Source organism: Plectropomus leopardus, chromosome 4 (genome assembly GCF_026936395.1).
Source record: "Plectropomus leopardus strain MGB_pleo_1.0 chromosome 4, ASM2693639v1, whole genome shotgun sequence".
NCBI classification, from domain to species: Eukaryota; Metazoa; Chordata; class Actinopteri; order Perciformes; family Serranidae; genus Plectropomus; species Plectropomus leopardus.
Window position 1 is genome coordinate 29,862,868 of NC_142179.1, and position 27,443 is coordinate 29,890,310.

The following is a 27,443-nucleotide window of genomic DNA, read 5'->3' on the forward strand; positions in this document are numbered from 1 at the left end:
TTTTCCCCCATAAGAATCACCGGTCATTCATTTCCATACATCATTAATAGATTTAACAATAAAAAGACCAAAATGAGCAGTGTTTTGGCTTTCATTTCCTTGTACTTTGTATTATTACTAACTTGGTTTCAACCATAAATGAATGAGCATTTTTTATTTAAATGTAATAATTATTCAGTTTATTAGTCCAAATTCTAGGTGCTGTATATCACCCAATTTTAATGTCAGCAACAATAGAATAAGACCATGTGATTATAGTTCTTTGTTAACCTGTGTGTAAATCACTTTTAAGTATATAACAATAAGTATATAATTTTATCTTGTGACAGTATTCTTAATAATTTGAACGTGAAATATATTTCTATGTCTTGAATTACTCTAGTGTGCGGGTGTGGGCTTTTGTGAACCTAATGTGTGAAAGGTGTCATAAAGCACATACTCTTTTAAGCCCTTTACAGTTCATAAAATGCACTCTCCCTGAACAGTATTAAATGGTGGAAATATTTCAACATGCTTTTTCACACTCTTAATAAAAACATATGCCTCTTAATCTTTGAAATATTCTTAACGCATATTATCCAGATTTGGGTTAAAGCTGGAATGTTTTTAAATGGTTTGATGAATGTTAGTACATTATAATATGCAGTATGTCGCTACTGAAAAGCATAACTTAGACACAGCTGCAGTGCCCTCGGGGTTACCTCAAGGCCCTGTTTTTCTGGGCCATTGCACTTTCGAAATTACCCTCTAATGATCTTTACACTTCTGACAAAATAATACTCTTTTTTGCAATGACACTAGTTTAATAATTTCACACCACAGAATATAGTTATATAATTACTGTATGTCTAAAACATTGGGAGGCATATTAAGGTTTAGGGAAATATGCTAAATGGTTTAAAATGAACTGTTTAGTTGTTTTAAAAAGGTAAGGTCAGATTTGAGTTGATACAGTTATATATATCTATAAAAAACTGAGAAGGTTAACTGATGGCAGTTACGTGAAACAACCACTAAGACTTATTCAAAAAAGCAAGTATAGCAATGATATGTCTCAGCATTTAGATAAAATTTACACCTAAAACTTAAAACTACCATGTTTCATCAATGCTTTGGTCAACGTGTGGTTATGTTCAGACACAAAAACTACTTGGTCATAGTTAGTAAAAGACCATGTTTTGGCTTAAAATACCCGGTTTTGGTGGAAATGCAAAAAACTAACCATTTTTCATGGCACTATCCTAGCAGGAAAAACAGCAAGGGGTCGGTTCAAAACACCAATGTTGGGTGGCTTAAACAGTGTAAAATAGTCTCAGACAATGGTCTAAAGTGGTTTGCAGCTTGAAAGGCATCTCCCTGAGGTGTTACGCCATCCAACATCCCTTCCTACCTAACGACAAAGCCAGCTAATATGTCACTTTAGAAATGCTTATATGATAAGTATGAAATGTACAAATACAACATATTCGTGTTTTGCAGAACCAGTGCTAACATTTTCTTTAGGTGGCTGCACTATGCTGTGTGATGCGTTTAATTTAAGACTATCAGTGTATTTTGTATTTCTCTTTTATCTCAGTCTTTTGCATATTTAGTCACACTTGAGTCTAATGAAGATGGATGGAATGAATGAATGAAAGAATGAATGAAAGAATGAAACTTAGTTCATGTCATCGATACTAAGTTTGGAATAATCATCAGACCACTTCAATGTGAGTGCACTGAAGGACACGCTACATTTAAGCGTGCACAGTTTACTGAGTAGTGTCGTTGCTATTCTCCCAATCACTTTGGTGTGTGTGTGTGTGTATGAGACTGTGTGTGTGTGTGTGTGTGTGTGTGTGTGTGTGTGTGTGTGTGCGTGCGGGGGGGGGTCATGCCCTGTCCTTCAACTCCAGTTATCTAATTGATCGAAATGGAAATGAAAGCAGTGACTGCTGCTGAAGCACTGGATAGATGCATTAGTTTTATTTTTGTTTCTACCGATTTCTTTGTCACAAACTATCAGCTATTTGAGTTCATTAATGTCCATCACCGGTAATTACGCTACTCATTAAGTACGAGGGCAGAGGGACCCATTAGAAGTGATGACTTTGACCCTGACTCAGAGTCCCATTATGAGGCCTTGAGAGCACCCTCTGTTTACACATGATGCGTTTCAGTGTCAATACGCAGCAGCGAGTTGTGAAAAAATACCCACTGAGCTTTCTTCACTTTTTTTGGCATGGGTTAAAAAATGACATTTAAAACCAAATAAGTGGCTTCACAACCCATCTGTTGTTTTCCTCCGCATGCTAAACCTATGCTGCCAGTCAAAAGTTTTTAATGGGCTACTGTTTTAGTATTTCTGGTTTAATTTCAAACAATGTGCTTATTCTAAACAAGTAAATTCTAAACAAAGTGGGAAAATACAAGGAAGGAAAATGCAGCCTACATTTAGAATTGTTTTATATGAAGTGGTCAACATGTGGATCATAGAAGACAACGTTTATTGCTCTTTTTTGTGACTGTGATTTATGGCAAAACAAAGTTAGGCTTAGCTGACCTTTTCTTTACTGGCCCACCTGCCTATGAAGCACTAACTAAGAGTCAAATTAACATTTGAGAGTTGGCCAGTAGTTCCTCAGTTCCAGACAAAACCACCGGGGGGACCTCTGAAGTTAGTGGGGGGCATTAGTAGCTACAGCTTTTGCCAGCACAGCAGACAGGCAATGTAATCATAATTAGTGCAGGCTATACTGCTCATACAGTGTCACGTATAGCCTACAGGCTATATGATATAAAATGCAATGAACTATGAGCAGGTGGCACCACAACAGCATACAGATGTCCAATTTGACTTCATTACAGCGGAGGAAATACCTACATTCAAAGTCATGTAATTAAATTTCCTTTTTATGTGCTTGTACTTAACTTGATTATTCCCAATTTATGTATTGTATTTTTTTTTTTATGTATTTATTTTTTTTCGACATGCTTTTGATATAGTTACTTGTAGATTAAGATTTTACAAAATATATAATAAAGTTCTAAGACATGAGGCATTCTTTTTTTTAACAAAGCATTCACTCAGTTTTGAATTATAGCTACTTTATCAGGAGCTAAGAAAAAACAACTATTCATAGTTCAGAAAACAAGTATAAAAATTATAAATCATGACAATGTGTGCATTTATACTAGTACTGGCAATGTTACTAATGCCATGGTACCAAATGTATATATATGTTGGCATACTATTAACAAATTGATAGATGTTGGCATACTAACATACTACAAGCAGATTGTATGTAGCAGATTGATACATGATTTTATATATAACATGATTTTGTAATTTTGACTTTTTTTTCTTTCTGATTTATCATGAACATGGAGGGCCATCTCATCGCTGGGTAAAGGCCTATTTAAAAAGACTATAGGGTGTGGAAAAAACCAAACACTTTTTTAAAATTATAAATAGGGAAATAAAAATGCAAGGAATTTGTTCCATTGCAATTTTCTGGGTGAGGACATTAAATGGTTATTTGTTATTATTATTACAACTATTATCATTATTATTATTATCATTATTATATATTGCATATATATAATATATAACCTTAAAAAGGCCCGTTATGCATGAGTACTTTCATTGTTGATGCTTCAGCAGTCATATGTGTCTGTAATCGAATTTAGGTCATACAAGTTACAAACAATTCTTAGTCATTTCTATCGCTGTTTTATATTTGAGAGTTAGGGCGTTGCATGAGATTTATCTAAAAAAAAAAAAAAAAAAAAGAAGAAGAAAAAAAGCTTCATTATAGTCTGTCCAGAGGCGTTTGACTGACAGTACATTTTCACAAATACCACAATGCAGCGCAAACACACTTGCCATTCCTCAGCTTTAATTGGTATGCAGGCTCTGTGCACGAGGACAATGAAGTCTGCTTTGGTGTGGGCTGCGGAGAGTCACTCGGTGACCAGGAGAGGGCATCTCAAAACCTGAAACGAGCACCAGTGAGCTCAGTATAATCCTCCACCAACATCATTCCTGTTGCTATACAACTGATTTATTCTTGATGCCACGGTCAACGGGTCTAATCCACAGCAGACTGCGACTTTTCCCTTCGCTGTCCACATCTGTATCTGGATATATCCAACTTGTCGGCTTCGGACTTCAGTTTAATCCTCTCAAAATTTCTTCACTTGCTCGGTTTCCGGTGTCTTTTTTGCCACTTAACCTAGATTTAACAATTGGCGACTCGGGTGTTTAAAATGTCTTTTATAGCCTCCCCAAAGCACGCGCTCAACAGTGTCATTCTCATGAGGCTACAAGCTTGAGTGCGTGCATCCAAGGGTTTGTGAGGTGGCAGTCTCAAATATGCATTATCAGGCTGATGTTGTGCGGTAACGCAGACAACTACACACAGAGGTTGATGCGCACCTTTTGGGGCTTCTCACATCTCCGACAGGTGTGCGGCTGTGCGCAAATCGGATCCGGCTGCGGCGCAAAGTGCGTATATTCTCAGCGCAGACAGGCGTCCTGGGTGCGTGTCCAACTATTTGGACAAAACGCCGAGTGCATCTAACATGTGGACCTGGGACGCATGCAACAGAGAGCCCTAAGCATGAGGAGGAGCCGACACCGCGCAAATATGGGTATGTACACCGTTCCGCAAGGCACTTATGGTCTGCATTTCTGTGCAAAGTCTTAAGTCGTTTTCCTAATTACCATTCACTTAAAGCTGATGTTGCTGTGTCTTTGCCCCCCGCGGTTTGTGAGCGATGACTGCAGGCTGGGGGATCTGAAGGAGGTTTTTCTATCAGCAACTATTTGACGGATTATGCCTGATGTATGTGCTTATCAGTCTCCTTTGCAATGTCTCAAGAACATGACTTTGACTGTGATAATGAATGGAAGTGTGTGTCTAGATCTGCCATGAACACAGGGATGCAAATGAAGTAGGCTGCAAATAACCCCCTCTGTTAACAAATGCCTCAGAACACAGTACGGGTTATAATGCTCCCTGATTCAATTTCATTTAATTATGATTCTGTTTAATTCTCCTCTAGTCTGCATATTTGTGCGTTTTATGCTTTTAAGTGTCACTTTTCTGTGCGCCTGCAGGACTTCTCGTGCTTTTCCGATGGCTTATATTCACAGTGGTGGTGCCTGCCTGGCTGCTTGCTGCTCCAAGTGGTGTCCGTGAGCGTCCCTGCCCCCTGAGCTGTAGATGTGATGGGAAAATAATATACTGCGAATCCAATGCCTTCCGTGACGTTCCGAGCAACGTGTCTGTGGGCACACAGGGCCTCTCCCTGCGATACAACAGCCTGGTGAACCTCAGAGCCCACCAGTTTGCAGGCCTGAGTCAACTGGTTTGGCTCTACCTCGACCACAATTATATTAACGCTGTGGACGGCCAGGCTTTCCACGGCATACGGAGGCTCAAAGAACTGATTCTGAGCTCAAATAAGATCACACTGCTGAAAAACAACACTTTTCACGACGTTCCGAATTTGCGTAATCTAGACCTTTCCTACAATAAACTGCAGGTTCTCCAGCCCAATCAGTTTGTGGGTCTACGGAAACTACTCAGTTTGCACTTGAGGTCAAACTCCTTAAAAACGGTCCCGATGAGGGTTTTCCTCGACTGTCGCAACCTGGAGTTTCTTGATATTGGCTACAACAGGCTACGAAGCCTCACACGTAACGCCTTCGCAGGACTCCTCAAGCTCATCGAGCTTCATCTGGAGCACAACCAGTTCTCAAAGATAAACTTTGCTCATTTTCCCCGCCTGACCAACCTGCGGGCGCTTTATTTGCAGTGGAATCGTATCAAGCTGCTCACCCAGGGCCTGCCGTGGATGTGGACCTCCTTGCAAAAGCTGGACCTCTCTGGAAATGAGCTCCAAGTGTTGGACCCGAGCACATTCCAGTGCCTGCCTAATCTGCAGACGCTTAACCTGGACTCCAACAAGCTCAGCAATGTGTCTCAGCAGGCGGTGGAAGCTTGGATCTCCCTCACTACCATAAGTTTGGCTGGTAATTTGTGGTACTGTAATCCAAACATATGTCCCCTGGTGGCCTGGCTTAAAGCCTTTAAGGGTAACAAGGAGTCCACAATGATCTGTGCCGGACCCAAAGAGGCACAAGGTGAGAAAGTGACCGATGTGGTGGAGACCTATAACATCTGTACAGCGACACCAGCCCCGATTCCCTCAACGACATCGCCCCTTACTTCTGCGTTTCAACCCGAGCTGCTGCCTCTCCCCACACAGTCTGTGGTGGATAAGAAGCTGATCTGGAACAGGACAGCCTCCCCTACTCCTTCCGAGGCCTCCCCCACCATCCCCTTGCCAGACACTGAGTATGTGTCCTTCCACAAGATCATCGCCGGTAGCGTGGCCCTCCTGTTATCAGTGGCTATAATTCTGCTGGTAATCTACGTCTCGTGGAAGCGCTATCCCAGCAGCATCAAACAGCTTCAGCAGCGCTCTGCGGTCAAAAAGCGCCAGAAAAAGTCACGGGAGACCGAGCGCTCCCTTAACTCACCGCTACAAGAGTACTATGTGGACTACAAGCCTTCACACTCAGAGACTATGGATGTGCTGGTTAATGGGACAGGACCTTACACATACACCATCTCAGGCTCCAGGGAATGCGAGGTATGACCGTTGCCCTCCAAAAATCCATTTCCACTGCGAGGCATGAGAGGTAAATTTTCTAACAATCTGCGGAGAAAAGTACCTTTGTTTTTCTCCCCGTGCTCTTGTCTGTTTTTTGGGATAAGGAAGCAAAGGGCGGTGCATGGTGACTTGTTGTACAATATGCTGGGTTTGTTCAGTTCCATATGATTACCCAGCTGTTGTTCTGAATCATACTGTTTTATAGCTAAAATATGATTCCCATTAGCAGAAACTGCAGTGGCAGCTCCTCTCCCCGGAGAACTTGCATACAGTAAGATGCATTATGCACAAAGTAGGTTCATCTTTCATTCTTGACATAAAAGAGCTCATTGATGAATCTATGTATTATCAGCCAGCCTATTATTTATTCACAAATGGCTTGCTGTCCAGATTGGAATGACAAAAAATGGTTAGATCAAGTCACCGTGCAGGTGGTCCTCTCCTATCCTGTGCATTTGCTACAACAGCTGTGGTAGCAAATACACCAGTGCTGTGAGTTTTTGTATTTGTTTTTTGCTGTATTAATTATGTAAATATTTACAATCATACCAGCTGATCATATACCCCATTTTCCTTTTTCTGCCTCTAGCAATCATGTACTTATTTTACTCAAGAGTTTAATTTACAAAGTTCAAACAGTCACCGCAGGCTGGAGAACACCATAAAGGCCTGCAGCCAAATAAAAAGATAAATTATGCATTTGGGCTCGATTTCTGTCTGGCTTTACTGCAGTAACAAACTTCATTATGCTACTTTTGTTTAATCTTATAACGATAAAAAAAACTATTGGGCTACAAACTTTTGTCCCAAAAAGTTTAAATTGAAATTCTCCTCCTAAAGCCAGACTCCTTCACATGGCTGCCTCTGAACCAGTGTACGGTACAGAGGGATTGAGACAGAAAGCCGAGACAGAAAGACTAATCAATTTGCTCATGCTTAATGAGGCACTTTTTTGCCTGTGTAGTCTTTTTTCTCCATTACGCTATGCATCAGTCTTCCTCTGTCCAGCATCTTTTTTTATTTGGCAGTATGGCTAAGTGTGATTAACAGGACATGTTGTGTTGGGGAAGACGTTGTGTCACTGGAATCTTAGTAGGACCTTTTGTCGGTATCACCAGACATGCTGTAAAGTCCAGGAGACATCTTTCTTCTCCGCTGTATCTGTCAGCGCAGCTCAGGGACAAAGTTTTATCTCACACTCCCACACAGCTCATTTCCTATATGCCACGTGCACCCTATAAATCATTTCATAATATGTTTAAAGTCAGTGGATTGCTCTGTAGCACCACTTACACTCATGTTGTGTCCTTTGCTGGAGTCCCCGGAGAGGCCGGCTCAAATGTGTTTCATTGTTTTTCGTAATGTCACATACGACAGAGTACACAGGTAGCTAAATCAGCTCTTTGTCAGATTATCTGCGGCGGAGCATTTCTCAAACGCAAAGGAAGCTTGAGGTGAGATGGTCGGCTCATCAATCTTGTAGCTTTCATGTGAGAATGTGGCACGGGAGCATTAAATGGCAGACCTAATGGGGCTTCTGCTAGCTAGAATAACTAATAGCCCATCAGAGGTAAGGAGCCGAGACTTCCCTCAGCTTTGTTATTCCTTGCCCTCTGCAGCTCAAGGGAGCAGCCATAGTTGTTAAAAATGTAATGGGATTTCTTTTTTTCTGTATATGTGTGTGTGTCTGTGGCATTTTGTGCCAAACACTGCAATGCAAAGCTAGAACATATAGTACAGCAGGGGACTTTTCAAAAACACTGTCAGATTTTTCTGCATGTTTAAGTGCAGTGGTGGACCTAGGACATTTGGCAAACAGGTAAGCTTTCCCAGTGCCCCCACCCACTCAAAAAATTAGGGGGGGGGGGGTATGTATGGGGGGCGTGCAATTTTGGTGCCTTCCCTTTGGGTTGTGCCGTACGCAGCTGATGTGACATTCAAGAAGATCTGCTAATGGTTAAATGCCCTGACACACCAAGCTGACAGCAGGCCATCAGACAAATTTTGGGCCATTTGTGAGCTGCTGTCGCCCGACTTTTTGTGGTGTATCCCACATTATTGGCACCAGTAGGTCCTTGTTGTTTTTTTGTTTGTTTTTTGGGCTGTTTCAGCATGCTCAATTTGTGTCACAGCTGGTGGACCCTGTCGGTAAGAGAAATCACTGTAATTGGCAATCCAGCTCAGTCCCACAAGAGAAATGAGAGTGAGGAAAGAAAAAAAAGGCTCAAGTCATTGAGTTGTGACATCAAAACAAACTTGTTATATTAGGTAAGTTTTTTTTTTTTAGCCATTGAGCTCTTCAGCAGAAAGAGATCGTAATTGTTTGTGTTCTTGGTCGCTAGTGCACATTTAATATCATGTCATCTTTTAGCATCAGGTTTTGTTAATGTTCTAACTGGCTAACTAGTGAAGACATGCATAGCTGCAGCCACATTTTGTTTGAAGCCTAAATGACACCCCCCCTACAAACCACGCACAACCATAAATATGAGGCTAAACATAGCAATAACCTGCTTTTTTATTTACTTTTTCATTATGCATGAAGACATGATTCACCTTTAAGTAACAAGATGTAACCCTTCACCTAACCTTAAACACCTCTCTGTTATCCTAACACTTCTTAGCCAGCTAAATGCTAATTTAGCAATTTCTTAAGGACCGGGTGGACCAAGGGGCAAAAGAGGTTAATCTTGTTGGTGTGGTTGCCAGGTCATGTAGCTGCTCTAACCACAGCTAAACCAACTAAATCCATCCTGTCAGTCTTGTGGTTTCCCTTTTTGGTTGATTGATTAATACAGACTATGCTGCTGTCATGGAGGGTTACTTCCTCTCACACAGGCACAGAACCTTTCTCCTAGTTGACTATTGGCTATAATCTATAGGATGTGTGGAAGTTCAACTTTTTACTCAAGACACAGGCGAAGTGAGGTCAGGCAACAGTTGGCATGTATCACTGATAGTTTTTTGATGTTACTGTGTTGTGCCAGGGCCCTACATAGAAGTGGTGCATTTACACTTTCAAACTGCTTCAAACAGCCACATTATTTGATCTAATACAGGTGCATGTTTCCCGGCCACATAACGTGCATCGGAATTCAGTACAGGTCACAGTACAAGAAGCCCATGATGTGCAGCGATAGTGTCTGGAGCTATTAGCATCACAATACAGGCAATGCAGCACAATCTCTCCGGATATATGAGGAGGCTTTTTCAGTTTTATTGAATGGCACACAGTGGAGAGTGTCAGGGAAGATCAAAGTGATAGAGATATAACTGAAAAAAAAAAGGCAGCTCCAGGGTCTAAAATCCCAAAGGAAGAAGCATATTGTAAATGCCCCCGACCCAGTGAGCCCCCTGTACATTATTTTAGCTATCCCAGATAGCAGGCACTTAAGCTATTAGCTGCATATTCAATTAGGAGAGAGAGCTTTGTAATTGAAGCCTGTTATCTTCTGCACATGCCCAAACCAAGAGACTTGAAGTAAATTTGTTTCTATAGATTTCCTCCAGCACAGCTCAGCAGGTTGGCATCGACACTGCAAACTGAACCCGGCGAGTGTGAATTTCGATGAACACTTTGAACTGTGCGGTTCCACGGTCTTCCTGTGGCACATTATTAAAAAAAAACCCTCTCTCCCTTGAATGCCATCCACTTCTGTGCTCACAGAGCAGCTGCAGTGGTTGACGTCCACCCACGGATCATCCCCCTGCAAAGTTAGTTGAGAAAATATTAAGGTGAAAATTCCCACCATCTCAGCCAAAGGCGATTCGTGTACTTGGGCAGAATTTGCAAGCATTAATAAGGTGAGGAGATCCTCCTGCTCACAGATAATTAAAGTGGGCCGTGAGAGAGCAGATGAAGTGAGGAGAAAGGAAAGTGCGCCACTGCTGGTGCATCTAACTGACTGATACAAATGCTGTCTGAATGGCAAGACTAAAAATAATTACAATTTTCAACATCACTAATTTTCCAAGCTGACACGGTCAGCGGTATTGTGAATTTAACACTCTGATGTGCAAACTAGCATTTAAAGTAACAATTTAGGCCAACACAAGCTGTAATCATGCATCAAGTTGTTCTCACTTTTCCCTGCTTTTGCACTCAGAAGTGTGGCACCACGCATCCCCCTCCTGGTTATATTCGAAACTAATGGCTCCTATGGATCTAACCAGTGTTTGCTTATAACAAATCCTGCAGCTGTGGATACATTTTATTCAGCAAACATTTGTTTAATTTTTAGGCTCTAGAATATGAGCCCCATCTTTTAAATGTCACGAATAAGAAACAAAGATGATGAGCGATCAAAATATACTGCGTCGGCTTGCCAAGATGGCAGCTTGCACTTCATCTGTGCGTAAATGCACAGAAGGCAGGCTTCCTTCATATGAAAGGAGTTTGACAGCTTTCAATATTTGTGGCTCACTTGCCAAAGAAAGGTTAGCCACAGGAGTAGAATAGCCTCTAAAAACAGAAGTGTCATCTTTGAACACATCAGTTTGTACGTATGTTGTGGCACAGGATGTACTGGTGTTATTTATGGAAATACAACATACTGCGATGAAAGGTAACATATATACTGTTTGAAAAATGACACATCATTTGTGTTCTAAGTTATTCCATAAAACGGCAAATCTGTTGCCATTAATCCTCATTTTTCTTGGTCATCCTCTTGTTTGGTGGAATCGGAAATTACTGTAACTGCAAGACTGGATGGCAATGATCTATGGGTTCACAGAAGTAGACTACTTAGCTTTTATCATACCTGATGATTTTGTGAAAAATGGGCTTTGGTCAACACAACTCGATTCAAACACAACTGCAGCAAAATGCAGGGAGAAACAGCCTTTTAAGTGAATTGGCTGTAATGGCCATCAGAAAACATCATTTTGTAGTGTCATGTTTCACTTGTCATTGGTGCAGATATAAAAAAGAATCACTGTAATAGATTTTAGTGCATGATCACACTGAGGGTACATGTATATAATTATAGGAATGTGACTTTTTTTCTACTGTTTGAAATTCATATTTTTTCCCCAGACAAGCCAAACGAATTGCTAATGACAGCAACATTCTCAATGTTATAAATCACATTTTTAGCTGTTTAAAGGAATAGTTTGACAATTTGGAAACACGCTCATTTGTTCTCTTGCTGAGAGTTAGATTGATAGAAGATTAATACCACTCTCATGTCTGTACAGTAAATGGGTCCTGCGAGCAGCCAGTTAGCTTAGCTTAGCACAAAGACAGAAAACAGTAGGAAAGCGCTAGCCTGGCTCTGTCCGAATGTGACAATGGTGTGATAAGTAGGTTAAATTCATTTCATTTGCCTTTTTTTAAAAAATATTTTCAGAGAGCTTACGGATATGGACAAAACAGAGCAGTACCACCAGAGATTGTGGCTGCAGCGTACTATAGTTTAACTAAGAAACAATAGTAGGACATTACCATTGATGCATAAAGAGAACTGGATACAATGTTGGAGGCAAAACCCTGCCTTTTCCTATAGAAAGACAATGCAATTAAGTCTTGCCCCAGTCAGGGGCGAAAAATCCATCGCTCTCCACTGACTTTGTTTTTAGTGAAGGTGCCTCTGTGTCTTTTCCATTTGCTAGTAAATGACAGAAAAATACCTAAAAGCTGCTGTGTGATGGGATGCACTTCCAACAGTGTAAGAAACTAGAACTATCAGCTGCCACACTGAAAATCTGAGCTTTTAAGAGGACAAAAAGTGGATACACAAGTCAGCCAAGAGAAAAACTGTGGGATCCTGACACTTAGTGTACCGTGACCAGCAAGTATTTTGCTGATTAGACCACACAAACTGTAGAGGTTGAGGCTAAGTATTACTCTCCCTCTCTGGGAGACACAAGGTGTTAAAATATACTTTTGACTTGCTGATATCTAATGTTTTTAGCTAGCTACAGGCATTTCGTTTACATTGTTTGTTCCCCTGGAGAGGGGGGGTGGTTGATGCTCAAAAAAATGTATCCAATGATTTGCAGACCTCTCTTTACCCATGTAAGTCAGCCCAGTGGCATCATGTGACAGATGAAGGAAGTTGTAATTCCAGTGTTTGGCCACTACAAAAATTGGCACACTTCCTGGGGACCTGGACACAACAAATCCATTTTTTTTTTAAATGTCATAACCGAATGAATTAGTAATACAGAGAAAAGAATTCTCCGTCCATTTGTTAAAATGTATTTAATGTCTTCACAGACCTACACCATCTACATGCTGTTTCCATTTAAAGGTACATTATTATGTCCCCCTTCCACTTTTGCAATATTTGCTGTTGTCAGAAACTTATGAGTCTGCCCTCTAGTGCCATCAGTTGGCTATATCTTTACTATTATAAGAGGACACGTGGAAGTATGTGGGCAGTGACGTTAAAAACGACTGAGATGAATGCATCTATTTTCATACATAAAGAGAGTATAAATAAGCCTCAAGAGCAACATGACTGTGGTGTTACAGGGCATTATGTTCCAGAATATTTCGTGGTTGGGCCCAGGTTGCCTGGCAACCTCAAAGTCATGACAGGACTCCAGAAAGGAGATGTGTTTCCAGTTTTTATGCTAAGCTAAGCTAACTGGCAGTAGCTTCATATTTAGAATAGAGAGAGGGATATCAATCTTTTCATCTAACTCTCAGCAAGAAAGCATATACATATATATAGATAGATAGATGGATAGATAGATAGATATTTACTACATATATGCACACACAATACTAGCCTCTAGATGTGCCAAAGGCAGAGTTTATGTAGGCTATAAAATGTGTCTAAAATGCACATAACTGAATTCAGACAGCATCCCTTTTAGTTCTAGCCAAGGCTGTGACTCCATGCCGAGTTAAAACGCTGCAGTGGGATTCATTAGCACAAATGCACACAGTCAGACCTCAGACCTATCTCTGGTGTTAAGCGCCTCTCAGGTTGCTCTGTGCGTGGGGTGAGCTCTCCCCCAAACAAACACTCTGTGATATGTATGATTCTGACTTTTGGCAGATGTTCCTCTTGGAGGTGTGATGTCTGCTCTGGTGAGGAGGTGGAATACATTTAACAAACCAAGCAGCAGGGAGAGGCAATACAAGATCTGTGCAATTATAGCCTGTAATCTAACATGGCTGGTTTAAATGAATATGGCAATTGTGTTGTCTCATAATAATTAATCATAGCATCTCTTCTTTCATCCAATTGATGTTTTCACAATTTTATTATTCTCATTATGATGTACTAATAGAACATGGCCCAGCCTGCTAATAGCTTAATCTGGCACCGGCAGAAAATATGATGTTCTTCCTCCACGCTTCAACACAGACAATATTGAATTTCACTCTGGGTGAGACTTATTTACAGAACATATACAACGAACTGCTGTTTGTGCATCTGACTGATCATTACAGACACTCGCAGGAAGCCTAAAGCCAGACGGGCTTTTTTCACAGGTAGATCACTGAGAAAACATTTAGCTGCCGAGAAAAAAACACAAATGAAAGTCATCGCTCTGTTGACCTTCAAACCTCTGTTTTAAATTGAGGTCAGCATTGACTGACAACATCATTAACTCCAATAATGCACTTGATATTACACAATAACCCGGTCTTTCACTTAAGCCCAAGATCAAACCAACTTGTCTGCCATAAACAAATCAGGCGAGTCCATACATGTTAGGACTTTACTGTACGATAGAATGTACCAAAGAACTCTGGGAGGTATAAAATGGAATTAGAGGACCCATTTTTACCCAAACTAATTTGGGTAAAAAATGAAAAAGACCACGGAGATAAATCAAACTAATTCATCCTTTCCCATCACACAATCTCCAGTGGTCCTCCCCTCCCGCAGCCACACATAAACCATGATGAATATTTAATAGGATATTAAACTTCTCTTCTTTTTTTGTGTTCAAGGCCATTTTGTTCTGGCAATAGTGGATCAGCTAAAACCAATTTTGAGTTAATTTGAAGTAGGCTATGTTTTAATGGAAACCCTTTCTGGTAGCCAAAATCTTACATCCAGTTAGTAAAAATGGCTGACATCAATAATCAACTGGATGCGTTACTGAAAACAGGGGTTAAGCAATGACAGCACAACAAAACAACATTTACAGCCATGCTAACAACATCGAAGAGCTGTACTAACTACGGATGTATAAATACAACTGGATCCGTATTGGTGGCTGAGCCCCAGTTATTCCTATAAAACCGCTGCAATAAAATGACTGTTTCTGCACTGTGAGCACACTTTCATTTTAGAATCCTGCTAACTTGAAAAGAGATAAAATTATTCAATTGTGCGGCTCTTCTAGACTTTCCAAATGATATTGGGCCACGTTGATTAAATTCTGATAGTCAAACAAGTTGTTTCACGGGGGTTATGATGCTCAAAATATGTATCCACTGATATATGTCTCTTTCGCCATGTAAGTCAATGGGAAAAAATCCTTTTGTGTAGCAGCGCATCACATGACAGATGTAGTAACACTGTTTGCTGCTATGAAAACTGGCTGGTGCGTTTTCTGGGGGTGTGGTATGGACGCACAGCTGTGCTTTAAGCTATTTGCTAATATGCCGATATTTAACATGTTTACTATGTCCACCATCTTAATTTAGCATGTTAGCACAGTAGCATTTGCTAATAGGCACTGAACACCAAGTACAGCTGATGTTGATGTGAATGTCATTCATTTTGCAAATATCAAGTCAAACCAAAGAATGCAACAAAAAGACAGGATCACCAGTGTTACTAGGATCTATCCTCTGGGGATCACGAATGTCTGCACAGAGTTTCATGGCAGTCCATCCAAAAGCTGTTGAGATATTTTTAGTCTGAACCAACTGACAGACAGACATACAATGCCATTCACACAGTTATGTTGCTATAGCGTGGCTATAGCAACAACAACAACAAAAAAAACCTCATGTCCTCCAAATCAAAAGATAAAAATGTGTCATTTGTAACTGTTCTCCTGAGCAATGCATTGGCTATATATAACATGATGATACCGTGTCAGAACAACATCGATGCCTTCCAAACTGTGACAAACTACTGTAAGAATTATAATGTTTTACTGATCTTACACAGGTTTAGGCACAAAAACAACTTAGTTGAGGTTAACAAAACATTGTGCTTCAAATTAAAATTACTATTTCCTCATAATATGGGGGCCTTTGTTGTTATTGTTACAAAAATAACCACTTGGGCAGGGTTGGGGAATGACAGTTGTCATGGTAAAAAGAATCCAACATTGAGTGTCTGTAGGAAACACAAAATGACAAGCAATGTGTGTAAGTTAGGTTTTTTTTAGACCCAGCTATCCTCTCCAACTTCCAGAGTTTGTGGCACTATAACAGCATCACACTGTTTCCACCTTTGCTCCCAACTGACAACAGTCATAATTCTTACAGCCGGATGTAAACTTGTTGTTTTCGGGCATTTGTTGGAACAAGTGGTGCTGCTGTTTTCTTGGGAGGACAATCTTTTTTTTTTCCCTGGGAGAACAGTCTTTTAAAAACAAAAGAAGTCTTAAATTGTCAATTTCCAGCCTTATCTGAGCAATTAATGGAAATGCCTTAAAGGAACTAATTTATCAAGTAATTTGAATGTGCTATTTGGGGATGGACCTTGCATTCCTGGACTGGAGTTTATTGTTTGACGATGTAATGTCTCATCCACTGCAACATTTCCAGTTGGCTATAACTTCAGGGGTGAACATCTAGTTTTGGTGTCAGACACACTGAAGGATTGGCTCACAATTTTACACCAGCATTCAACACCCCATCATAAAAGAAAAAATATATTATAGAAGAGGCACAGAAACCAATTTCTCTGCTGACAGCAGCCTCAACAGACCACAATGCAATGCAGCTTCGTGATATGCTGTGGTTTGAGTCAAAGGTGTGACTCTTCTGACTCTCACTATATGCTACTGTTGTTTGCTAGACTCTGTCTGCAGACACATGCAATGCAACAAGCTTCACTCTCTGGCAGTTGTCGAAAGGCATTTAGGGAAACGCAGGAAATTGCTAACTGAAGTCGAAGCAGGTGTGGCGAGTTGAGGGAAGTTGGGTACCCAAAAAATTATTTATGTCACCTCGATGCTAAATCACTTCTGGCATGCACTGAGAACCACAGATTGATAATACATAAGAGTGTAAGTGTATCCAAGAGAGGATTTTTCCATTAAATCTTCAGTCTCAGTTAGAGCCGAGGAACAAAAGAACTATTTCAATTCTCGGGGAGTCCGGACCAGTGTTCACAGAAAGAAGTCTGAGCAGAAATCTGTAAATTTCTAATAACTTCTCAAAAATCTGAATCCCATATTGAGTGTCCTATTATTATGCCATATCTAACCATCAGTAATCACATGCCCTGGATTCCCTCAGTTTAAGCTTCCGCTCACTCAATCAGTGATACTTTTGCTTTAATGGGATTTGACAGCTTATCTAGTGCTGTATGAAAAGTCGGGGCACCGCGGACAGAATGAATAATATAACACAAAAATATTAGACATAACATTTTATGCTGTTTTATGGTCACAGCAGCCACGTTAATTTTTCATCTCAGCTTGAAGCAGTTACTGCCTATTTAGCCCTTCATTTTATTATGATTCATTTAATTAGGGTTATTAAGTTAATTTGACTGAGATGCTGTAGTTCTGCCGACTGTGTCACTTTCATTCACTGCAAAAGAACTTGAAAGTGATACTTAAAAGAGAATGAAGTGTTGACTTGGCACATTACAACGTGTCCCAGTAAGTTGGTGGACTGCAATTTGTATCTCCACCCTCCTCCTCCGCATAAAGACAGGACAGTTTCTTTTATCTTTTTCTCCGCTGGGAAGGATTTTGATGTAACGTTAAAGTCTACCTCGAGAATAGTATTGTGATTTCCCCAGAAACTAAAACCCCTTCATCATGTAGCTACAGCGTCTCTGTCTGTCTGATGGGACAAATGGTGAATCAGTGAGCGCAATTCGGGAATGATGGAGCATCTCTGCCAACTTCTCCTCCTCCTTATTGTGAAATGCCTGTCAGGCAGCCACATGTGTAGGGGGAGATTTCCCCAAAAATAAGCATAGCCTGGCACATTTCTGTTGCCTACTGTGTCCTTACTTTTGTGTGGTCTACTGTATATAGACACTGGTGACACAAGGACAGATATTCACTGAGGAACAGTTGAACTAGTCCTCAGCTAGCAGCTCTGTTATCAATCTTTGAATGAATGTCTTCTGAACCACCTGTTTTTTTAGCAGGTCCATGAATGCAGCACAGGTGAAGCTCTCTGTGAGTTCACTCTTTTTTTTCTCAGCAGCAGCATGTGATTGGCTGTTTGGATAATTGATGTGTCAATCTGTTCAGAGCTGATCAGATCAGATCAATGGATGAGAGGAGCAGCTGCTGCGAGCGAATGCAAACTTGTAGAACAAGCAGAATGAACATTTTCGCTCCTGATGTGCCTGATGAACATCTGTGCCCAGAGTGTGCTCTGTGCTCCGAGAGAGTGGCGCCATGCATAACTGAAAGGTATATATATTTCAGCAGCGCTCCTAATGAATGATCCAGCTCCAAAAATAGAACATCTATTTGTGGTAGCAGTTGTTTTAATCATAGCAAGTCGCTACAAATAAATGAATGTGTGATGATTTGTGTATCAATAAGAGCAAAATGCAAAAAAGTGCTATCGAGCGGATGTATCCATACCAGCATAAAGGATAAATGGAAGTATATGGGCTTTGGTATTTACAGTGTTTGAAATAATCCATTTTCGAACGTAAAGGGAATATTAATGAGACTCTTAACCTGTCAAGCTTTGGCTCCACGGAGGAGACAAAAACATCCGATCTGTGCAGAGTGTTTAGGAGACTGTAATCAAATGAAGACATTAAACAATCATAAATGCCTTTTTCCCTATCACATTTCCATGTAGAATTCCAGGTTTAACTGGTACTTATCTAATAACAATATTCAGTAGTTCTCTCCTATAGAGTTAGGGGCACAAACAGTTTATCTTGATGAGTCCCATTTCTAATATTCACATGAACAGTAAAAATGCAATTTTTTTGCATATCTTTTGGCTGATTTTCTGGAATTTCAGTAAAAATTCAAGCCAAATTTGGATAGCAGTTTATTAATGATTAACTAGCAACACTTTTAGTTCAGCCCATTAACATGCTAACTTAAGCTAATTAACACTTAACACAAAGTATAGCCGAAGCTAATGCAAATCCCTAGTATTTGGTCTTTAAGGTCCAGTGTGAAAAGCTGATCACCCGAGTCATAAGGATACATCGTCTTGCAACGTGATTGTGTGTCCAACACTATTAGTCCGTCAATGTAGTAGATGTTCAGATATTTCACTGGATGGGTGAAAACTTTCTGCCTACTGTGGCGTTAGATGAAAAGTGGAAAATCAGAAAAGTCAGAAGAATTCCTCCCATGTGAACCATCTGTACATAATTGAATATTTGCTGGTGTATAATTTGTTGTGACATGCATTGTGCACAGGTGGAGGCAGAGGAGGGATTCATCTCTCCCTTTTTCCCTCCGCGTGCCAATGTCTCCTTTTCAAATCAAACAAATGGGTCAGCCCTTTGTTCCAGCAGAACATTTTTACTTGCCCTATCTGAAAGGCATGTAATACGCTCTGATCAGCGGGGTGTTTCAGCAATCAAAATCTAAAATGCTTTCTGGATTTGAGTGAGTAGACATCAGGCAAATATTAACCGAAAATGCCACTCCATGCTGGGCAAAATGATAGTAAATGTGGTCATTCACAGAGAAGAAAAACAACTCTATCTGTACAATACACTATGTGGTGCAGATCATCCTGTCAGGATTATATGTGCTCTGACTGAGCAGAATTTAAACAGACTTCAGCTGATTTCAGGCTTTCTATCATTTCAATTCTCCTGTCCCCAGGTACCGTCCTCCATGTTTTAGTGGCATGTCTCTTTTCACCAACATCCTTTTCTTGCTGTGTTTCCTGAGTTGGTGAAAAAATAAACGGGCCAACAAACCAGGTAACCTGCTGTAGGCAGACAAACAGACAGACACAGGAGGACAGAGAGCTGTTTACAGCAGAATTCAAAATGTGACGCTTTCCTTGACAGTACTTGAGAGTACACTTGGTCTTGTTTTGGTCAGGGACAAGAAAACTGTAGGACATTTTGCAGAAAATCATAACAAGGAACTTAGTAGAATTAGCCAATTTTCTTGGGAATGAGCTATTTTTTTCCTGACATTATACCCTGCAATCAAATTACCTTGAGAATGACATACTGAGATAAAAATTCTATTTGGTGTTAATGTTAGATGGGCCAGATTATACTGAGAATATTGAGAGCCAGTGTAAAGGGAACTTGGTTCTGAGATGAAATTATCATTTATACAAGTCATCCAATATTTCCTTCCCATATTAGTTTTTTGTGAAATGAGCCACACTTCAAACGGAGATCCTGAAAGATGTTATCACTTGCATACATTCTGAAAAGGTCATGTTTCCTAAAGTAAGCCGAGAGAGCTGAAGCCACACCACCAGGCAGTAACCTGTTTGTTGCGGTTCAGTTGAGCTGTAGTAAGTTTGCCTGGTAAGGTTTGTTTGGGCTGTTTGTTTGTTTGGGCTTGTGTGCAAACTGTCAATCAAACTCTGGTGAAAGCAGACTGAGAACGCTTGAAAAGAAGGATGTCGGTCTGCTCCCAATTTGACTAGCAAATGTATCCACAGAACTTTATAATACAAATTATGTGACTTTGAAATGACTAGTTATGCAAGTTAGGCTAACAAACTAACAAATCCATCTGCTGGTTGTGAACTATTCAGGAGGCAATCTTACCATCACTGTATGTGACATTCAGAACCGTAATACAGTTTGAACTATTAAGCTGCATAAAGATATAATGGAGAAATGCTGTCCTGAGCAGAGAAGGAAGTCACGCTACCTTTACGTGTGTTGTAATCTGATTTTCTCTATTTATTGTTGTCGTAGACAGTCTGGCCAGATGGTAAAATATGTGCTGCCTGTTCTCATTCCAAAGTCGTCAAGTACTGTCGCTTATGCAGTGCTTTTGGCGTAAGATCCAGATGCCAAAAGCCACATTTCGCGTCTGCATGACACACTGCTGGACAATCAGACTGCAGCTGAAACACTGTCAGAAACGACATAATATAAGGAGTATGGAGGTCCCAATAGGGTGGAATGCAATGGGTCCAACAAACCCCAAACTTTCATGTTTGAGTCTGGTGTTTGCTTCCCATCTGAGTGTGATCTTTCTTTCTACACCATACCACGTGCTTCCTTCCCCTGATCCTAACCATCTGTGCCAGCATGCGCATTTGTTGACGTTTTGGTATTGTTTGCCATGTGCTTTTGTTGCCTAAACATAACCACATGCAGCGTGATTCATCAAGCATCCCAGAAGGTCAATTGCAGACACAGAAGGATACCTAGAGCATAATATATAGACACAGAAGTCCACAGCAAAGTAGTAATATGTGTCGACTTGGGATCTGAGTTCCCGTGTATATTCCACTTGCTAGCTAACAACTTACCATCTGCAATTAGCTCAAATAACTGTCACCGCTATTACTGCTCTATGTTGTGCAGACAACCTCTGAATCATAGTGCTCTGAGTATCATACAGAGCTTCCTTCAGCAATCTGTGTGTATATGTATATATATATATATATATATATATATATATATATATATATATATATATATATATATATATATATATATATATATATATATCAGTGTATATCAGTGTATATCAGTCCCTGATAAAAATGTGATATGTTGAGCTTGTCTCCTATTCTGTGTACTTTGGCAGTTTGTCAGGTCTATAATCACTGAATATAACGACCTCACAGAAATACCCCTGTAATATCTATTTTTTCTTTATCCTTTTCGCTCAGTCTCTACCTGTTTGTCATTATTTATAACACACAGCATAATAATGTTTAAAATCAGTTCTTTACAAGCTCCATACAACACGAGAGAACATAAATACACATTAGAAGCTTTTAAGTGCTGTCATCCCAAAATTGTCCAATGAGTTTCCTCCTATCTGTATAACTTCATGTTTAAAGCTCTTTGTTCAATTGTAAAACACCAGTATGAATATGAAACATACCAGAACTGAAATGCAACAGTGTTTCACTTTTCCCTCGTCCTTACCACATAAATAGAACTACAGTTTTGAATGTGCAATGTGTGCTACAGTAATGCACAATGTTTGTTCTCCAACTAAAGCCTAGTTTTCTAATATGAGGCGACCTTTTGTGCATTTGTGGACGTGACCAATGATAGTGCTGGCTCAAAGTTTGCTTAACAGGACTTTTTACATGTTTGCACATAAACATACATTTACTCTTCCACTACACTGAGGAACAGAGGCGTCAGGATGGACTATACAGGTCACTGCTTCAAGAAACCTTCCAGTAATAGCTTTTTTTTTTCCACGCTTTTTTAATCTTCTTTTTAGTGTGGCTTTAGGGTTAAGGATATGTCACCACTTGCCGGTTAGGCATGCTTGAAAGACCTTCAGTTGAGTTTTGTGTTTTCATTTGAACAGGGATTTTCTGTGTTAGAACTTCCTGTGTGGTAGAATTTTTTTTGAGAACAAATAAATTTTCTTTATATATCTATACACAACAAACACATAACTATCCACATCTAATCCATTATAAGGGTATTCATATTGATTTATAATGCATTCAAAATGCTTTATGACTACACTCAGAAACACAAATAATGTTTACTGATTCACTATATCAACTGTCATAAAACATTACAGACACTATTTTTAATGATTTTTAAGTGTCAAGTGTCTTATGAATGCTCTTGACTAGTCATAAACTAGACGTTGACTCGTGTGTTTATGAGTGAAGTCATGAAGCATTATGAATGCATCATTGTTTACTATGAATGCCCTCATAATGCTTTGTAGATGTGGTCTTCATAGAAAGTTTTACCAAGAGTTTTCTAATCTTGACACCCCTACATAAAAGGCATCAATTACCAGGGCCTCCAGAAAAATCACAAATCACAGTAACTGTTATAAAATTATAATGGTTTTGTGAAATTATAATGGTGTCTGTGTAAACCGTATTCTGTCATTTAACTGGGCTCTCTGACCTCTCTCTCGGGTCACCAGTCATTATTCTGAAAAAATGGCGGAGCTAGAAGCCACACAGGGCATGAGGTGGCTGACCCTGACCAAACCCTTGAATGTGATTAAGCAACATATTCATTTGAGTCCTGATCCAGTAACAGTTGCCTGTAGGCATGGATCATATCCAGTTTGTTAATGTCCTTCAGTTAGAGAAAGATTGTGGTTTGGGTTATAAAAACTGCAGTGGTATGGTCAAGGAATTTTAATGTTAAAATAATAACCACTTGGTGAAGGTTAGGCAATGATCATGGTCATGGTTTAATAAAAACAGTCACAAGTCAGTCAAGATGCAGCCGTTTCTCCTGGGTGGACAGTCTCACACATACACCGTATGGGGTCTAATTCTGATGTAACACATAGATCCAAAACACAAGAGACCAGCGTGCAGGGATGCTGCCTGTTCCTCAGAGCTTTGCTACCACAGATAAATCAGAGGGTGAGATTATCCCCAGAGCCGAGAGGAGAGGCATTTCATCAATTGGAGATCAGGACTTTGTATTGATCTCGCAGCCTATGCATGTTTGACATTACTGAAACCTCTCCCTGTTTTTTGGTGACTCTTGGATCTCAGTCAATCCCCTTTTCCATAGAGCACCGAGAGGTGTAAGCTCACTGCAACGGCACAACTGAGAGGTCGTGTGCTTCTGTTGCTCCAGAGCTAGTTCTTTTTTTGTCCTTTTTTTTTTTTTTTTACACCCATCTGTCAAACTGTTTCTTTTGTGTAATAGTTTAACCGTATTGCACAGACACTGTCCTCATATGCAGATCATTTTCAGCCTTTTTTGGGTTTTCTTTTGGCCCAACCCTGGTTATTTTGCTGTCAGAACTAATCAAACAAAATGTACCACTTTCAAATGCAAATGTAATCCTCCATATTAAAGCCGCTTAATTCAGAATGCAATGTTTTGTTAAAGATATTATAGAATCAGTGATGGAAGCTACTTTCCCCCTGCATAGTTATTGCCCACAATGCATTTTTTGTGGTAATGTTTTTCCAACCACATTTTGTCTGTTACAGCGACACAGCAGCACACTTTGTAAGATGTCTCTTTTTGCTCTAACTTAAAATTTCGGTGCTACAGCACATTAGAAAAAGCCGAGAGTAGGGCCTTCATGTCTCAAGTGAGCACAGAACACGGCTGCTGCTGATATGATTTGCAATGAGCACGAGCGTTTTGTTCGATATGTGCCATGTTAGCCCACGAGTCAGGGAGATGCACATTCACACAGATTGCTGGAGTCATGCATGGCTTGACGTCTCTCTTACAGCTTACTCACGCTCACACACACACACGCACGCACTCACACACACACACACACACACACACACACACACACACACACACACACACACACACACACACACACACACACACTGACTTAACATTCATGACCAAAGAGTTGTGTGAAGCGAACATGGTGGTGGTTATGTCTGACAGCAAAGTGAGGAAAACAAGTTCCATTGTGGAAATTATGAAATCATCATGTGTTTGTCAGCAATTTACGAGTCTGGACAGCTTTTTTTTCCTTTTTTTTCAATTCAGCGACAGTGCAACAGATACGGGAAACCCATGACAAGGGTCCTAAAGCAGCCCCTAACGCTTTGTGTGTGCTGGCTGACACCCCATCATGTTCCTGTTAATGTACTTGAAAGATGCTGAATGGAGAGGTTTTTCACACTTATGAATCTCTCTCTCGGTTAACTGTGTATTTATATTACCACTGGTTCCACTCACAGAACGGCTTCTCCCAGTCGATTATAAAAGCTCCAGTAAGATTACAATAAGTGCAGCATGGGCCACTTCACAGTGGAATTCATTTTTGTGTTAATAATTGTGATTTTGCATAATGTACAGGACTTAATTACATCCTGAATTTTTTAAGTAACTGCGAGGACAAGAAAAACTCAGACTGCAGTGGTATGACTGTGAAAATTGGGGAAAAGAAAATCCTAAAGTTGAACTTCCTGACATCTCAAAATTACCTCCATTAATCATAGCTTATGTGGAAGCCAACAACCACAGGCTCTATTTACAGGAATCAATGATGCAGGTTATCAGGTTCCTGAAAAAGGCGAACCCTCTCTACATAGCCTGACCAGCGGCAGGAGGCTGGGCTCTGCTCAGATCATTGAACTTCTCACCCTGTTATGCAAAGTGAGCCCAGCCGCTCTGTGAAGGAATCTCATTTGGCTCCTTGTGTCAGTGATGGTGACGCTTTAGCATCTCATAGCTGAGGGCTGGAACAAAGATCCACCAGTGAATCTTTAGCGTCGCTCTGCAGCTCAGCTTTTCTTCAACTCACTGTCCTAATAGCCTCAGGCTGTACCTTTCTCTTCTCAGCAACAGCATTGTCATTATTACAAGAGGAACAGGGATGCAAAAAGAATTTGTGGGTTATAAGATTTTTCATTGTTAAGCCGGCACTCACTTTGGGTAGTGATTCTATCGTGATTCGGTGTTATCTACAAAGATGTAAGTGGATCAGCAACAAATGAGGATTTTCAAGTAAGATAGGAAGAAAGTGAAACCTATTGTGTTTAGCTGAGACTGTATTTTGGGTTTTTATACTTTTTGATACTTGCCTTAAAGCTGCATGAAGCAATTTTTGTCTGAGATTACTCGTTTACTCATTAATCATCTCGGGGGGGGGGTCTTGCATTTGATTGTGTGTGTGTTTGTGTGTGTGTGTATGTATATGTGTGTGTCTGCATCTTGAATAGTACTGGACCAATCAGCCTTATCTTTCGAGCGCGAAATGATGACTCTATTGCTTAGCCCTTTGAAAATCGGCTTGATTTCTTTCCAAAACATGAGAGGAAGGCAATGAGCAACTTAAAGAATTAGCAACAAATAAGTGAAAAGTTACAAGAAAATTAGCTGAAAATTAAAAAAAAAATAATAATAATAATGAGGAAATGACCTGAAGAAAATGAAAAAAAGAGAAAAAATAATATATATTTTGTAACACATTTTGAATATATATATTCATAAATTATATTTGAACATTTTAATTTTCAGGTTGTTTTCTTGTCATCTTTTAGAAATTTCTTTTTTGAATGCCTTTTCCCATGTTTTTGAAGAGAAATTAAACCTTTTTCACACAGGTTTCAAAGGATTAAATACTTGTAAAAGGCATCTGAATGCAGCCCAAGAAAAACTCAGGTTTCACAGGGTTATGGACCTCTTTTGGTTGCAGTGATTCACAGTTGTGGAAAAAAATTTTATTGACTGCTTTATGAAGTCATTGACTGCTGACTCCTCACTGTTCTTAACCAGCTGAGTGGGCCGTAAGTTTTCAGGTAGTCTCAACTAAAAGCAGCAAGCATTACCGTTTGTTGCAGGCCACATTTCGGCCTTTGTAATGGCTCAAAAACTGGCATTTGGTCTCATGGTCTCATTTTGAACAGGAGCATCTGCAGATTTAATGATCCACTAAAGTTAGGTGTGATACAGGATGAATCGGTCAGCTTTTTTAGTTGTCTCTACTGAAATTTTGACTATAACAGAGCTGGGAAGGACACTTCCACCAGCACAGTTGCGCTGCACACTGACTACCAGCGACCTGCTTTTGTTCCATCCCCCACACGGCGTCATACCGCACCGGGAGTTTTTCACAAGTAGTAGCATTTTGCCTGCTCAATTTTGTTGACTTGCAGATTTTACTGATTTGGTCTTTTTTTCTCAATATTTGTGCTTCTACAATAAGTAAGCAAGCATGCTTTGCAGTTAAGTGGTTTGCTTTGGTCTGTTTTGATTGTGTTTATTGGTATTTTATCCTTTGTTGTGATGTAGCCTATAAACAAAGTTAATATCAAAAGCTTAATTATGAACGACATGGACCAAAGATCTGTCACTTTGTTTTAGTTACTGAAAATACATTTATCTTCATATGCAGTATTTTCACATACAGTGCCTGTGCAATACGCTGCAGCATTGTCAAAAATACATGAGGTGCTTATTTTATTATATATATATATTTTTGGATGCTTCTGAAAGAAGCTTCAGTGCGTCAGCTGGAATTGTCTAGAGTGGCAGCGATCAGCTCGGCTGGCCGCCTGGCAGAGATCTGCACCCTACTGGGTGCACTTTTCTAGTTGGTTATTCTTATGATATACTATTCTTTCAGGATTTTTTTCAAAATGAATTATAAATGATTTTATGTATTTATTTTATGTTTAATATTTTCGTGGCATTACTACTTTCTGATTCTTTTAGGCATTGCAAAAAAATAATGTATTTTACCTTGAATATGAATTAATAAGTTTTGCATAAGATGACATCAGCATGATGTTGTTATCAGTTTGGTCTCCATATAAATCTCCTTCTTTTTCATGTCAGCTTTGCCCTTTTGCATCCACCTTTTTCAGTGTAATAAAACTTTTCAGAGAGCTATAATCCGCTGTTTGGACGCTCACTCATTTATTATTATTCCCTCCAACAGAAACTCAGCAGTTTACTCTGTAGTGGGCAGTGAATTGAGATTTTGGACACTTATGAATCATCACCATTCTGCGTCCTCGCTGACAGATGTACTGTTGCAAAACTAATGCTGCATCTATAAAATGCAACACATTGCACTGTGGAAATGTTAGCAGAAAT

At 39.9% G+C, this 27,443-nt stretch overlaps 1 protein-coding gene and 1 long non-coding RNA gene across 3 annotated transcripts in view; one reads left to right on the top strand and one right to left on the bottom strand.

Moving 5' to 3' along the window:
• Nucleotides 1-3,860: 3,860 nt before the first annotated feature.
• The window catches only part of LOC148189800 (uncharacterized), a 105,622-nt gene continuing 82,039 nt past the window's right edge, over nt 3,861-27,443 (bottom strand). The window contains exon 5 of the long non-coding RNA XR_015776489.1: nt 3,861-3,975. This is a non-coding gene — a long non-coding RNA (uncharacterized LOC148189800). The remainder of the gene's footprint in view (nt 3,976-27,443) is intronic.
• LOC121944210 (leucine-rich repeat transmembrane neuronal protein 4) overlaps nt 3,871-27,443 on the top strand; it is a 57,619-nt gene continuing 34,046 nt past the window's right edge. The window contains exons 1-2 of one of the 2 annotated variants that reach the window (XM_042487932.2): nt 3,871-4,632; nt 5,102-6,642. In XM_042487932.2, coding sequence (XP_042343866.1) covers nt 4,581-4,632; nt 5,102-6,642 — 1,593 coding nt within the window. In that variant the 5' untranslated portion in view covers nt 3,871-4,580. Of the gene's footprint in view, nt 4,633-5,101; nt 6,692-27,443 lie in introns of both variants that reach the window. The other variant, XM_088077071.1, reaches the window with a different exon arrangement.